At 39.4% G+C, this 16123-nt stretch overlaps 1 protein-coding gene across 2 annotated transcripts in view; it reads right to left on the reverse strand.

The window, feature by feature from the left end:
* STXBP5L (syntaxin binding protein 5L) overlaps positions 1-16123 on the reverse strand; it is a 184872-nt gene that overhangs the window by 73424 nt on the left and 95325 nt on the right. For both annotated transcript variants that reach the window (XM_013127458.3, XM_005143026.3), the window contains exons 6-8: positions 13290-13353; positions 7466-7549; positions 1203-1326 (exon numbers count right to left, since the gene is read on the reverse strand). In XM_013127458.3, the coding sequence (XP_012982912.2) occupies positions 1203-1326; positions 7466-7549; positions 13290-13353 (272 nt within the window). The remainder of the gene's footprint in view (positions 1-1202; positions 1327-7465; positions 7550-13289; positions 13354-16123) is intronic.

Below are 16123 nucleotides of genomic sequence, written 5' to 3' on the forward strand. Positions count from 1 at the left end.
TTTTTTCCTAAGCCACTCTTGGATTGACACAATTCCTTTTGTTGAGGAAATGTTGCATTCTCTGGAGTGTAATTCGTTGAGTGATACGTACAATTGAGATTCATGGGTACTTTGTTAATTATGGCTCAGTACTTCTCATCAAGAGAAAAGTCACTTGTAAGCCAAAACCCCAACAATTTAGTTTGGTTTTTGTTTGTTTGTTTGTTTAGTTTGGAAAGTCTGTACTTGTCTTCAACAACAACCTGACTGAAGGATAAAGCGTAGATGGAGCCAGACTGTTCCCAGAGGTGCACAGTGACATGACAGAAGGCAAAGGACTCAAGTTGTGAACTGGAAAAATCTCCTTTGATGTTAGCATTTGTACCATGAGAGTCACTAAACGGTAGAAGATGTTTCCCAGAGACAATTTGTCATTAGAAGTCTTCAAGTATCCAGCGTCAACTGGACACTTCCCTGAGCTAATGGATCTAATCAGGCTTGTTTTCAGCTGGGGGACCTCTGAGAGATCCCTTCTGACATAAAGTACAATTTTACAGCTAAAAAGGATAAAAGGAATTAGGAATTCAAGAAAATGTTAAAACTTTCCTGGGTTACATAGACCTTGCTTTCTTTTTCTTCCTCTCTCTCCCCAAGTCTGGCTTCTTGGTAATGTACTCATTTGCAATAGATTCAATACCTTTTAACCTCATTTATAGAAAGCACTGATATATAAAATCCCAGCCATAAAAGACACAGCCATTTCTAAATACGACTCCTTTAAATTCTTCTTTGCAATGACTTGGGAAGCCTTGTACCATCTCTCTAACAAGCCACCCAGTGCCTGGTACAAAATGTATTACTACTTATGAAAATTGCACATACAAGTATGTAAGTACAAAATATAAAAGAAAGGAATGTGACAATCCCATTGCCCAGCAAACCCCAAAGACCAGTGGTAGGCTCTTAAGAGGAATTGGATAAAAGAAGACTTTCAAGCAATATTATCCAGTAAGAGGTATTTGTGACAACAATTAAAACAAAGTTTGATCAAAACTCTTCTCTGACTTTTATATTTTGAAGCTGCTTTGCAAATTAAAATACTTATGCAAGAAGCAACTCTGGATCTAGGCTTCAATAAAAAATGAAATAAACACAGTTACTGGCAAACAGCATGGAGAATATTGTATTGTTTCTTAGTTATACATTTTAACTATCAAAATTACCATGTGGAATTGTGGTCTGGAATGGTCTGTTAGGACTTTTCAGATTCCATAGGGTCAAGCTGCCATCAGAGTGACTGCACATGAACTGCTTTCCTTCATGATGCCAAGCAACAGAATGAATAGCCTACAGAAATGAAAGAAGAACTTGAGACTGAAATGAAATACAGTATTTCCACTAATGGTATTTTAACATATGACTTTGGATTACGTTAATCTAATGGTATATCAACACTTGGGCAGGTCTTGTTTGTCTAAAGTCCAGTACCAGCATGTTTTAGTAAACAGTGGCTGCAACCTACTGCTAGTCAAGCAAAACAATTAATTATAAATGCTAACATGACACAAGAACGGAAGAAAGCCTGTACTGAATCAGAGCAAACTTGAAGGAACAGGCTGTTAAGGGAAAATTATAAGAACAAGGGACATACACTGCAGTAGTAGTATGTCTGATCTCATTTCAGTTGGCAAATGTACAGGAAACTGTGCAACAAGTTTTACAGGTAACATGCAACACATGCAGTCTTCCCCACATGACTGTAGAAACAGTACTCTGGTCTTGAATATTTCCGCCTTCTTCCCCCTAAGTTTCAGAGCAGATACACAGAAATCTAGGATGTTGAATATAAACCCAAAACCACTAGAGAGACCAGGATTATTTAATTCATATAGGAAATTACCAAAACAATGATGTAAGATACTTCTGGAACAGATAGTGCTTCAGAGAAGAGGGATATCACACTCCAATGTACTCAATGTAAGTACCACATGCTGAATGTTATCTATGCCAAAAAGCAACACTTCAAAAATTCATTTTGTGCATAATTAGTGGAACTGACTGGAAATATCCATAATTACATCAGACTAGCTGAAAGGATAATGGTGCAAGTCCTTCCTTTTCACTGGTATGTGCTGGAAACTAACAAAACAAGGGCATGTGGTGACAGAAATGTAAAGCCCTCTTCTGTCAAAACAAAGTATTGGTTCATTGTATACCACAGTTTCTCACACATTCCCCTCAGAAGCACAAACTGACAGGATTTTCCCTTGAATCCATTTCCCTTCCAGAGATGTTAGCTGCCAAATAGCAAAACCCATAATATATTTGTATGTAAATGTAAATAAGAGACCTATTTTTGAATGCAGTTTAATATATTTCCATTTTTTTTTTTGCAAGCCAGTAAATGCTAAGGCATTGCATGCACTTACAATTGCATATGGGCATTTACCTGATTTATTCTAATCACTTTAAAATCATGCCTGGGTATTCATAAGTCAGCACTGGAGCTGTTCATATCAATTTTGCTTAAGCTGACAAGAAATAAACCTAAGTGCTCCTGCTCACTATTCAGAACTCCCTGTTGATCTTCTCTTTTAATCAGTATATTGATTGTTATGGTTGGTAACAACTCATGATCTGGAGGGAATATCAGAATACATCAATGAAGAAGCCGAGACCCTTTACCAATAACTTTGCTCATCTGCTGAGGCTGGACAGCACAAATGAGCATTTGCATTAAGATGACCCAGATGTTTTAATGGAAATCTGACATCCCTTGTGTATGAATACTTTGCTAATGCACTAGGAAGCTAGTCATGCCAAACTCAACAAACAGAGCTGAGCAAAGTACACTCTAAATATTTATCTTTGAGTGACATAATGGGTGTCACTCAAACTTCTGCCTTCCAAAGGGGGCTTGACACGCAATTCCTCCTACAGATCCAGAAGATACAAAACTATAACTGAAGCAGCAAAAGCCAATGCAGAAAGATGCTTCATACAGGGCCCACTGTCCCCAGGTAGTACAAACCTTAGATCTGTGGGGAGCGCTGCTTCACTTACACTGTCTCTCCTCACACAAATTAATCCTGACATGAGCTTATTCATGCTTGCTCCCATGCCAAATTTGAATCTGCTTTTGATGTGTTATCACACATAGAAACATTTCACATGGTTACAGTCGCTAACTGTGTCTGAGCAGGAGCTAGTAACTAGTAGCTGAAAATTATACCAAGCTGCTTGTTAAGCTGCCTCTCAGCTACTTGGTACCACCTGCCAGCATAAACCTCCTGCTGAGTGGAGCTGAGGTGGGATGCTCCTGTCACAGACAGTTGGCATAGCAGCAGCTCATCTCACCTGTTAGACTTTACCCTGAAACAGGCAAGAAATACTTGGAATGGCTTTTGGAGGTCTCAGCTGGGAGTCACGACTAATACTGAAAGGTGGTTTTCTCTCTGCTAGAATGTGTCTAGCATTCTAATCCACTTCTTCAGCATACACACAGAAAAGGAGCAGTTATTTTCTTAGAACAGGAGTTCATCATGGTGGGTGACTCATGTGAATGTTCACACAGTGTATGCACATAAAGCATATCACTCCAGATTGGGTACATTTCTCCTTCTGCAATACCCACAGTGGTTGCACATGTATTCCATCTTCTCTCATACTCAGCATGTACTAAAATTAATCATGCCCAACACCATTTCAGTTCCTTCCCAACCACAAACCTCCTCCACTGAAAAGAGCTCATGGGAACTCTAAGACCATTTTTAACTATCTCTTGAAAAAGCACCATACTCATCTCATTGTACTGCTTGAATCTTAAGAATCCTTCATGTTAGTAGTACTCATTACAGACCATAACAAGAGCTACACCCAATTTGATACTTCCATAATGGCATAGCTCCTGATAAAGGTAGGCGGATGTCATTTGGCAAATATTAGTTTACAAACTCTGCGGCTTCATTTTGGAGATGTGTTCTAATGAAAGATGATGACTATGCTTCAGGAAGCTCTGACTGCACATTGACACAAACTGTCAAACTTTTAAACAGCCTGTATATGAAGACGGCTGTTTTTTGGGATCTGCCAACTATCAATAATAACTTGAGAATCCTTCAAGGATCTGCCTTGTTTATGTATTCTATTTTATGCCAATTGATCAAAATAAACTTTTGCAGGAATTCAGAAAGGGGCTTGCAAGGAGGCTTGCTGCCTTTTACAGAGGGCAGCATAGAGAGCATCGATTGAACAGTTCTCGGTATGTCATACATATCACCACTGAGAAAATGACCATCATCATACAAAGAAACAAACTTGCAGGTGACATCTTGAACAGACACAAGATTCCTCAGCAGCAGGTTCAAGCTCTGGGACCAGGTGTTTCACAAGCGAGAGCAGTTTAGTCTCTAGAGAAGCTTTGACACAGTAGGGAAGAAAACACAGAAATTCCTTGTGTCAGGAACTGATGAACTGAGGCAGGCTCTAACTGGTATCAGCAGGGCTAAAAGAGAGACACAGCTACTTTTAGCTCCAGTGAGTAAACCACAAGTATCAGGGATAAGCTTTAAAGGACAGATACAGGCTTACAAGAACACCAAGCAAAAAAGTTGCAGATGATGTAACTTGTACAGCCTTTTTTGTCCTTGGTGAGAAGCTCTCTCATTTGAAATGAGCAGATATATTTTATCTACTAAAGGTTCCTAGCCTTCAAGGCATGAAGTAAGGAGTGCAGCTGCAAAAGCTATAATTGCAGGTCTGTGAACAGGGGCAGAGTCTTCAGCTCCAACACTTATGAGCTATTAGGTTGTCTGAGTAAGCTGTTTATTCTAGAAGCAATGTGTCCATGACATTAATCTGGATGACAAGGATAGCGAAAGGCATGTCTGCAAATATTGGAAAGATCCTGCTAATACTGTAGGAAACAATTCCCCTCTCTGTCTTAAGATTACCCATAATCTGAGGAGGTGCCCGCAATGTGTCTTGCACTGAAGTATGCAAGCTTTAAGTGATGCAGAGCATCACACTAGTATGACAGTAACATGCAGCCTGGAAAGGATAGGCAAGATTTGTAGATAGACAGTAACCAGACTCCTTTCCATTTCTGTGTCCAAAAGTATCTGCTGTAAGCTCTTGTTTCTGTGCTGCACAGTGACAGGTTCAACAGACCTAAGTAACAACAGCAGACCTAAATAACAACAGAAGGCCTCCTTCTCAACAGCTGGTCTGGGGAGACTGAAGTCCAATGCTGTCAAGGGTAACAGAGGAGAAATCCAGTTATGACTTGATCCTGTGAAAGGATGAGTATTTGGATGGAATCTTTAGGGTGCTGACATTTAGTTTGAGTGATATTACCAAGATGGTCAATTATCTGAAGACTACAGAGAATAAAGAACTTGCCTCAGTGATGAGCACTGACAGTCCATCAAAGACAAGAAAATTAGCTGTTTCTCAAAGTAGACACCAAGTGTTAACAGAGAAACCTGGTGCCAGGGGAATTTCTGATACTAAGCAGAAGTATCTGCTCCACTGATAAGCCACAAAAAGATTGTGCCATCAGACTATCCTTAAAGATGCCAGAAGAGAAAGCAGAGAGGTAAGAGGAGATTTGCAATTCTTTCACCATGAAATAGGGCAACCGCATTAGTATTAAAACCGGTGCTAAAGAAAGCATAATGACAATTAGAGAAATGCAGCTGGATTAATTTTGCTCAGACCCCATTCATAGAGGCACTTTGCTATTCAATGAAAGTACAAAACATTTATAATATCTTATCTGAGACCTTGCAGATACCCAGTAATTGCAACTTGCTAGCTCAGTGCCACAACAATGATACTGGAAGATCAGACAGCTGTCATGAAGCACAGAGACCTTGCATCAGTCCAGATAGAAAAGGGAAGGGGAACAGGAACAATATTTTCTGGACTGCAACCTTCGGTGACCAATCTGTAAGAAGAAGCTTAGGTTTGAAAACTTGGGTTTGTGCCACATACCAAGTGGCACATGCCAACCTAATGATTTGTGACTCTCAAAAGCCATGTAACCCAGGATTTAAAAAGGAGCCCTTTTAGGGGTTCCCTAGGGGAACCTTAGCAGATCTGGAACATTACCAATCTGGAGCCTGGAAGTCTGGGATAAAGCACAATGGCTAGTCACACAACCCTTTTAAAGACAAAATAAGAATCTTGCAACCGTTTCAGTAGACCACAGCAAGCCATCACAAGTTGCACAAAGCGGAATAATGACACAGCGAGTAACCACTGAGGAGGAAAGCACATGACTGATAAAAACACCAAAAACTGTTCCTGAGGACAGTACCGAAAACTGTGGAACAACTGAATTGTACAGAGAAATGTTCACCCACCCCCCCCCAAAAAAAAATCAATATTATGAAGATCCTGTTTTATGTAAGTCTCATTCTGATCACGGAGAGAGGAAAATGAGTGAACAGATTCCCCTCTGCAGGAGACCTATGAAATGAAAAAGTTGTCCTGCCTTAAATAATAGCACAGGTGCAATTTCACAAGTGGATGCGGAGGTGGACTGTCACTTTGAGGCAATTTAGTGGGGATATCTTGAGGCTTAAATGCTGGCCTGTTTAAACTCTGAATAACCCTATCCTTTAGAACATTTGCTAGGTGGATGCTCAGAATCATGACCTTGAAGCTCAGTGTAGTGTTAATGGGTCTGTGAAAATGGTCCTGAAAGAGTGCAGGACTCAAATATGTTCTGATGACTTCTTAGTGTGAAAATAAATGTGTATACTTTGTACATGCAATAAGGCAGCAAGATGAAGAAGGGAACTACAGGAAGCCAATTACTGCCTGGCTCACTTTAAAGAAAATGTCCTTTTCTAGCCTCAGCTGGAAATATTCATTCATCTATGTGTGAAGTTCACAGAAGGGCTGGAAGAACAAAGCATGTTTTTCCCCAGGGCTAGTACTAAAATGATAATAACTAAGTAGATATCCTTTTCTGAAGCAGCCTGTTTATCGACACAAGAACAGGGTCCATGACTGATATAACCTGCATACAAATGGCAAGAGACCACTGTCTGGTAAAACTATCAGAATGTAATTTTGGAAACCTTTTATTCACACCTTCAGTACCAGGCAATACCAACAGCCCTACAAAGTAATTTGCCTTTCACTGTCATTAATGTTCTAGTAAACTACTGATAATTATATAATTCCTAATGTAACTATATCTCAGGTCAGCTCATTACTACACTCTGTCCAACAGATCTCCATACAGAAACTGATGAACTAGCCAGAATCAAGGGGAAGAGACTATGCCATAGAACACACTCACAATAGCTAATGCATTAGAAGTAGAGATTTCAGGTTTTGATTTCTACTGGCAAAAGCACAGCACAAACAGTATTTCCAAAACAAGCAATGCCTTCAGATAAATATTCAACTGCTTGACACAACACACAGAAAACTGCCGAGTAACAGCTTTTCTGAATTAATGGAAATTGCTTACCTCATCATAATAAGCTCTTAAATCAGCTCTTTTAGATCGTAAGTCCCAGAATACGATAGTCCCATTTTCATAGCCTATCAATAGCTGGAGGAGAGAAACAAACATAGTTATAGCTTCTGATTCAAAAGGTATTAACAAATGCTGAAGAACTTCATGGGTTTAAGAGATTTTAAAGAAAACAAATAAGCACTATATAAAGAAATGCCAAGCTGATGTGCAGGACTGTAACTTGCTCTTTTTGTAACACCCTGCTTTCAAATTACCTTTCAATAGAAATTCTCATTCTTGACAAGTTAACTTCTCTGCAAGATGATGTGTCTGGGTAGACTTCACAAACATACATTTACTAAGAAAATAAGACCATAGCATGTTCCTGTCCACTCTTACCTTCTTTGCCCCTGGTTAGAGGGAAAACTGACACCGAAGGGATCATTTGAACAACTTCAAACCAGAGAGTCACCAGCTTAAACTCTTATCCAGCTGCTTGCATTCCTTTGGTTTCTGCTTTTTATTGCTTAAAAACATTCTTAAGACCTCCCCTTGCAGAGAATAAACTACTTGCTTTCTTAGAAACTGAAAAGAATTTAACTGGCATGCCAGTTTTTCCTTCTAGAACTGGGATGTTGCATCACCATGCACACCTAAAAAATACTGGGGAAGAAGGTTTATGAAAAGAGAAGAAAAACAATGCCCAGGATAAAAAAAAAAGGATGAGCACAATCCCTTCACCCTGGCTCTGCTGAAAAGAACTGAATCCTTGATCTGGCACGGTATTCAGCTCTCTTCATCTGAACACAATTAATTTCAAGTCTTATGGAAGACATGAGGTCTAGCCTACTTAGGTGTCCTGGAAATTGCTCCCCACAGAGCCTGTCTTCCTAAGAATCTATCCCAAACATGAAGACTGGGAATGGCCAAACTGGCAGACTCACACATTTCTGCTATAGAATATTTCATACAAGTGTCAGTGATAACTGCAGTTGTTCTTTATCCATAAACACATGAATCACAGAACGCAGGCAAGAATTTAGTTTCTATATTAAGAATTTGAGCAGAAGAAAGACAAGATTATCTCTCTGTGAAACCTTACCAGCATCTTTGCCATCACCCATTTTAGCTTGCATAACTCATAAAAATGAAACTTGGCTGGACTGCTAAACAAAATATCACTGTTCCCAAGTTAAGTATAACTGATACATCAATACTGCTATAAAAGAGTCTGGGAATACTCTCAGTCCTACTAAATGTGATTCTTTGTATTGACAGGAGAATAACAATTTTGTGAGGATGCATTACCCAATTTGGGAATGATTTACAGTTACTATATTTAATACCTGAATATGAAAAATACTTGATTATTTAAGAATTCTGCTCCTGAGAAAAATTCAAACTGTCCTGGAGAAATTCCACAGTATTTATCATTTTTGCTCTGGATGGGTTCATATGGGATCCTGGAGCAGAGTAAATATGGAAAGTCATCCTGTTCAGAAAGCATGCAACTAACTGGATAGCACTTGTATCAGGATGCCATATGGTAATCTGAGATAATAGATTGCCACTGAGAGTGAACAAAGAAGTGTCTGACTGTGAGTGCTTTCACTGTTAGTGAAGTGATCCTAAATGGAAGACTTATTTTATGCAAGAGCTAGTGATTTACATAGCAGTTAACCTGAGTAGGTGAGGCCTGTTCTGTGCTACTTTGTGCTGTACATATTCCTTGGCCACAAGATAAACTTAACTGGCTAATTCTAAAGAAGCCTGTAGGCAGCCCCCACTTGATAAGGGCAATTACAGTACTCTTGTGTCTTTGCCTTTATCTTAATACAAAGCAGTATGTCTCATGTGGACACCCTTTTTCTTTATAGTAGAAACAGATATTAAAAAACCTTTTATCTTTTGAGCTCTCCAAAGATCAAAATGCTGGCAAACTCCTCACACATGGGACCAGCGCAGTGTGTTGTGCCCTTATAAAAGGTTCATCCAATGCTACACAACTTTGGGTTCCCATCATCTTTTTTCTATAATTTCAAAAAACAGTATTTTAATCAATATGTCATGGAATCTGAGTGCCTTCCTTACTGTCACCATAACAGACACTTGCACTAGTACAATACAGCTGGGTACCAAACCAGTTGAGCTCAGTTCCTATCTACCAGCATTCTTTTCACCTCAGCTTTCGTACAAATATATTCAGGAAACCAAAAGAACAGAAAGTCATTTAGTCTGTGACCCTGTACCTTAACAAGCTTTTCTCCCTGGTAAAGCAGGGCTTTTTATCACTCTCTTTTGCAAAGATATCACATTACAGGTGATTCCTAAAAGGTTAAATACCTCCTGTTAGAGACTGCACTTCATGTGATGTATTACTGAAATGCTTAATGCACAACAGCATTACAGAACTGCAAGACACAAAGTCCTGTGATTTCAGGGAAGAAGGGGGACTACAGGGATGCCAGAGAGGGTCTCTTCATTAGGGACTGTAGAGACAGTACAATGAGGAATGGGTTTAAACTGAAAGAGGGGAAGTTTAGGTTAGATATAAGGCAAAAGTTCTTCCCTGTGAGGGTGGTGAGGCACTGGAAAAGGAAGCCATGAATGCTCCACCCCTGGCAGTGTTCAAGGCCAGGTTGGACAGAGCCTTGGGCGACATGGTCTAGTGTGAGGTGTCTTTGCTTGAGGCAGGGGGCTGGAACTGGATAATCTTAAGGTCCTTTCCAACCCAAACCATTCTGTGATGCTGTGATTTGCTGCATAGCTGTGCCTCTCTTTCTCTTTGCTCTGATGGTAGCCATGCTGCCTAACTACTAGTACTGGATAACTGTGATTAGTCTCATTGCCAGTATGTTTCTGATGATCCAAATTCTGACCTGTCTGAACCATAAGAAACTCAAACATTCACACTCCTCTTGGCTATGGTGAGCACCTGAGAGATCTGTAAGACAACCTTTATGTTTGTAACAGAAGTAAAAAAATAAAACATTCATGAACACAGTTGGAGAGGAAAACAAAGAATAAAAATATATGTAAATATGTGTAAAAAGAGTCAAAGAAGGAAACAACCCAAAGATTTCTCTTCAGCTGGTGGTTCCTGGCACCTTGTTTAATTACTTATGCTTAATTAGGCCAAGAAATATGCAGAAAGCTGAACAGAAATTGAAGGAGGGAGGAGCTCTGGCAAGATCTTCCTTGTCTCATGGAGCCGTTCTGCATTTTGCCTTAAATCCTGCTTCCTGAAATGCTTTTGATGATGGAGTTTTAGGGAGACTTCTCTTTTACAGTGAACTAATTGCATCTCAGTACATGCCAGCCAGCCCCTTCCTTGTCCTGGTAGCACAAAACAGCTGAGAGAAAAAAAACCCCAAGCCTTCCAAATACACTGTATTAGGTGTTATTACATCTCAGAACACAGGCTCAGAGATAGAAAGTTTAGTCCACCAGCTAATAGTTAATAACATTAAACTGCTTCCTATTAAGTTTTCTTCACTTGCTGGGAAACTGCAGATCACTGGAGTTAATGTCTTCTCCTGTGTCAGCAAGAGAAATCATGTTTGCTACAGATGTGCCACTTAAAATTGGATGTGCACTTCAGTCTGTTCTTAATGTGCCCTTACCCATTGATTTGGCAGGCATAGTTATATTTCATTAACTTAATCACTAGGACCCCAAAGTGTTCTTCAGTGCCCCATTAAATGCCCAAAATCTCTTTGTTGTCTGTCTTCCAGCCATGGTTTACTAGATTCATAAAAGAGACTGTCTCCAAAGTCTGCTTTGACAGTTTGCCTGGAGGGCACTCCGGAAAAAATGTGAATGGCAAGTCTTCTGGAATGATATCCAGTGTTTTGCTGCAGACAAAGTGGTCATGGGTCACTGATAGAAACTGGAAATGTTAGCAATTTTAAGTATTTTAAAAAGACGAATATACAGACAGCACACAAATTCCTCAGGCTTTCAAAAAGAGATCTTAGAATTGTCTTACATTTGGAAAGGTTTGTCTGGTTTAGAACTCAACAACTCACTGCCCACAGGAAAATGCTACCTACTTCAGCGAAACATACCCAGATCTGTAAACAACTTTGTGATACACCAGGAAGGATATACCACTGGACCCTTGCAAGGTATATCCTCATATTTGTAGGGTACAACAATATCTGTATGATGATGATTGATTTGTACCCATTCTTTAAGTCCTAAAGCATATGTAAAAAACATTTTTATCTAATGCAGCTCATGAAGTGATACGGGGAGTCTAATTTCTCCCACTAACACCACTTGGTGCTCTTTAGTTGACTAGAACCTGAAGAGCTAAGCAGAATATGTAGTATTATATTGAAACAGCTCTATCACCTAAGAACAACTCTGCTATATTAAACAAAAGGTCTACCTATTGCAGTATCTTGTACTGAAACAGCCAAGAGCAAATAATGAAGAACAATACAGGAAGAGGGAAATTGCTTTTTGTATTTTCACATATTCTTGCAGCCTAACTAATTTTCTTACTACAAGAAAATGGAATTTATTTCTGTTGAAGTAAGAATATTTTAGGCTCCTCTTTGGCTGTGGTGCACGACATTCCTGTAAGAGATGTTCATGCACAAGACCATTTTTCTTTTAGTATCACATCCTTTCTACCTACACCATGTGCTTTAGATAGGTCAGCAGCAATTTCTGTTGTAGTCAGCAAACAAGAGTTATGTCTCATCAATAAACCTTTTTTTTTATCAGGTATTTTGCCATAGATAGTTAAATAGCATTTCTTGATGGTTTCTGGTTTGAGGCTAAATCACTACACTTTATAGTGTTCAATTACTTTATTTGCTGTATTATAAATTGCATGATCTATTGTGATACTTCCAAAAAAGCTTAGACATCCAATCTCACTTGTTGAGGGGCTAGCTGGCAAGTGCATTTTTTGCACATAGGCCTCCTTACAATATGAGTAAATCTAAGGATGGATAATGCAAATGAAATTCAGATGTAGTCATCAGTGCTCTTTTAGGTACCCATATTAATTTCAGTATAATGTGCTTCGTATCAGTATCAGAAATTCAAACTGCTGCTAGCTTCCAATAACTGTCAGCTGTATGTGGGACACACTGTCAAATACATACACCATTTTATAAGATGCAGTCCTGTATAAATGCACAATAAAATGCAATTGGTGAACGCAATCAAAACCAATGAGATAATTAGATGTCGCTTCCACACAAGCAAAATGCTCCAAAATCCAATAACAACACATAAATCAAAAAGCTTTCATAAAAACTGCTATTCTGGCAACCAAGATTCATTTTGAAAAAGCTGCCATACAAACAAAGCCAACTCTGACTTTGCCTCCTGATGTTACCAGTCACAACTCTGTATGTTTTGCTTCCACTTGTTGACAGCTCTTCGCTATTCTCAACTTTGCTCACAAACAGTAGCAAGTTCCAAATGTGGGTTACATTTCTTATTATTCTTGTATAAGAAAATACTTCCTGTCTTCTGAAAACACACAATAATGCCTTCATAATAGCACATTTATCCAAGTACTTAAGTCGCGATACAGCTTTTAGTCAATTCTTACTTAAGCAAAGTCAAGTTTATTTAATCAGGAAAGATGTTGGTTGGCTATAGGTTTTGAAGAACAGTATGTTGTTTGTATCACACAATTTGACGCATTAAAATTGCACAAGGAGAATTTGTTTCTTAAAACCTGTAAAATAGTAAAAGTGACCTTGCAAATATAGAAAGAAAGCAGATGGCAAAATTACTGAGTACACAAGAAGAGTGAGCTATCAAGGCAAATAAAGCCTATGAAATGCTTTATACCATTGGTTGTACTCACTTTTCCTTCATCTCTTGGGCTGTCACTTAAATGTACAACTGGCCCAGGGTGAGTCTTTGTGGATCTGCAAGACAGAAATCAATTTAAATCTGTGAATGTTTTTTGTATGAAGAGTTAGATGCTTACCTTGATTCCTAGGTGTGTTACCAACATGTAACTCCAACAGTTCAAAAGTCATTCTAAAATTCCCAACAGGGGAAGATAATTACCTGAAAGTTACTGATATCTTTTCCTGTGCTCTTCTATCTCCCATTTTGCCATTATAGGCAATTTTCTTCTTTGCTGATTAATCCTTTCTTCTGTTTTTGGGGTTTTGTTTGTTTACTTGTTTGAAATCTCACAGTTCCTCCTATTACAGTACTTTCCTCCTCTCATTTCCAAGGTGTTTTTGCCTTTCCTAGTATCCACTCCCTCTCTTTCTGCCCTCCCTCCTCATTTGCCCAATGTCAAGGCTAATCTAACAAGTATTTGCAAAGTCTTCACTGTATTAATCTCAAATACTGCTAACAAGACTCGCCAATTGTATAATGACAGGGCCATGAGTCTTTGTAAGCCTCCATAAAGACTACTTCTTGTTCTTGCTGTTCCATCTTGTTTTGTAACCTGTACCAACAGTGAAGCATGCAACTTAGTACAGGGACTGTTGCTTAAGTCATTGATGTCCAGCATCTGAGAGCAAATGCAAATCATAACTGAATGGACAGATGAAGATTTTTCAACTTTCATCTTTTCTGACCAAACCTTTAGGCCCTGGCAGTCATACAGAGCAAGAAGACAAGCACCAGTCCATAGAACTTCAGGCTATGCGAATGCTTGAACAGAACAGGACCTTTCTTCCATTTAGGCTCTGGGGTCAGAGCAGAGTTGTTGGAGTTCAGCTTAGGATCTAGACTTGCATGGTCTTGGTTCACCAAAGGTCACCAGGAAAAAAAATATGGCAGAGATTGACAGTACCCATAAAGCTAAGAATTTACCTGGAAGCCAAACCTCAGCTCTAAGCTTTAAAACAAGTTGCAAGAAAATTAAAGAAGCAAACCAAAACAAGGTTCTTCAGCCAAGATGCTCAAAGGTTTCTCTTAGATTAACAATGTCCCTCTTCCTTTGACTCAAATACTACACTATAGCCAAACTGGCCTCTCTTCTACCAGGTCAGACTTCAAATCAATATTGAGAGTGTTATGCAAAAATTCACAGGGAACTCAAACATTAAAATACTGTGGAGTAATCCATATCCTCATAGATTCATCCTTCCCTAAACAGTATGTTCCAACACCCTTGAAAGCATGCACACTATCCTCTGGCCTCTGTTTTTTTGCCTGCAGAATGTTTTAAATATTTCAACTATTGGGTTATGCACTAAAACTTGGCCAAAGCAGAGTAGTAAAGATCTTGTTGGATATTTATTCCTCAACTAAAGACAGTGAAAAATTACTCCAGACATCCTTCGACCTTCCAAACTATGTTTATTCCAGGCCAAAGGTATAGAAAACTTCAGATCACCTAAAGACCAGACAACTCCACCCTTTTGCTTATATTTTACCATTATTTCTATCTGAATACACAAAGATAGCCACAGTGTGGCAAACCCTTTTCCTTGGTGAACCTTCTCCACAAGATGGTCCCATGCCACCATCTTCAGCTTTGGCAGATCCTATTTCCACAGATACCTGCAGTATGTTACTTTTCCATGTAAGATTTCCATGAGCAAGGTTTCTGCAAAAGCATTTTGCAACATATCACAGCACAGAAGTGAGATGAGCAGGAAAGCAGCAGACAGCCAATTTATACAGTAATATTCTATACACACAGTCTTTACTGGTGCCAGCAGCAGCTACCCATTTGGCTTGAGACTTGGCACTCAACCATTTTTGCAGAGATGCAGTTAGCAGGAGATCTGGCTGTCATTCCTATCCAAGACAAGTGACCAGTTGGGGCTGAGCTTCTGTTTGTGAGTAACCTGTACTGGAATAAAAAAGTCATTTCCACACCACCAGACTTTGGAGCAGGCCAGGTAGGTAGACAGTGAGGGGTAAATAAGGGGTAAGATGAGGGCATTTGTAAACAAGACTTGCACATCTGTCCTTAAGAGAGTGAATATGACATTCTGGGACATTCTAGGCTGCTTTGAACTTCATTTCTGACATTGGTTCACCTACCTGAACTGATCAAGAGTATGGTGATGGAAAGAACTAGGTCTGTTTGGGGTACGTGCTGCTTATGGCATGACAGGCAAAGCAGGAAGGATAAGAATAAGAGGGGAAATCAAAACCAGGAAGAGAAGAGGCAGCATAATAAATGTTACTGTTTAGCCAGATGAGAACCACTGACAGATGACAGAAAAGGGAGCAGAGCCAAGTAAACAGCAGGCACGACTGAGCTGGCAACAGCCACAGCGGTGGAAGGAGCACACACAGGCTGACAAGGCATACTGGTTTGGGCGGTTATCCCAGCCCATTAAGCTATCCAGTATGCAGGCTGGGTTGCTTGGCCTTACCAGTATTAGTACTTCACCAGGAATATTGGCAAAATAGGGGCAAATGAAGGGAGAAGGGGAAAGCATATACTGTCTAACGTAAAGGTCGATCCCACCTAGTCTGCCCTTTGTACCTACCAGTATTAAAAGTCAAGAACAATTCAGATAAATCTGTGCAACCAGTTTTCTTCTTAAGATGCATACATGATTGCTTACCAAAGAATGCGTCCATTTATCTTTGGGGAGCATCCAACTCTTATGTGAGCTGTAATTACTCTACATTACATTGAACTTTAGTTTAAACATATTTTCATTATCACAAAACTAGTTGTTCCTAGTAAGCAGCTGGGTGAGGGTCCTG

This window comes from Melopsittacus undulatus, chromosome 2 (assembly GCF_012275295.1).
Source record: "Melopsittacus undulatus isolate bMelUnd1 chromosome 2, bMelUnd1.mat.Z, whole genome shotgun sequence".
Lineage (NCBI taxonomy): Eukaryota > Metazoa > Chordata > Aves > Psittaciformes > Psittaculidae > Melopsittacus > Melopsittacus undulatus.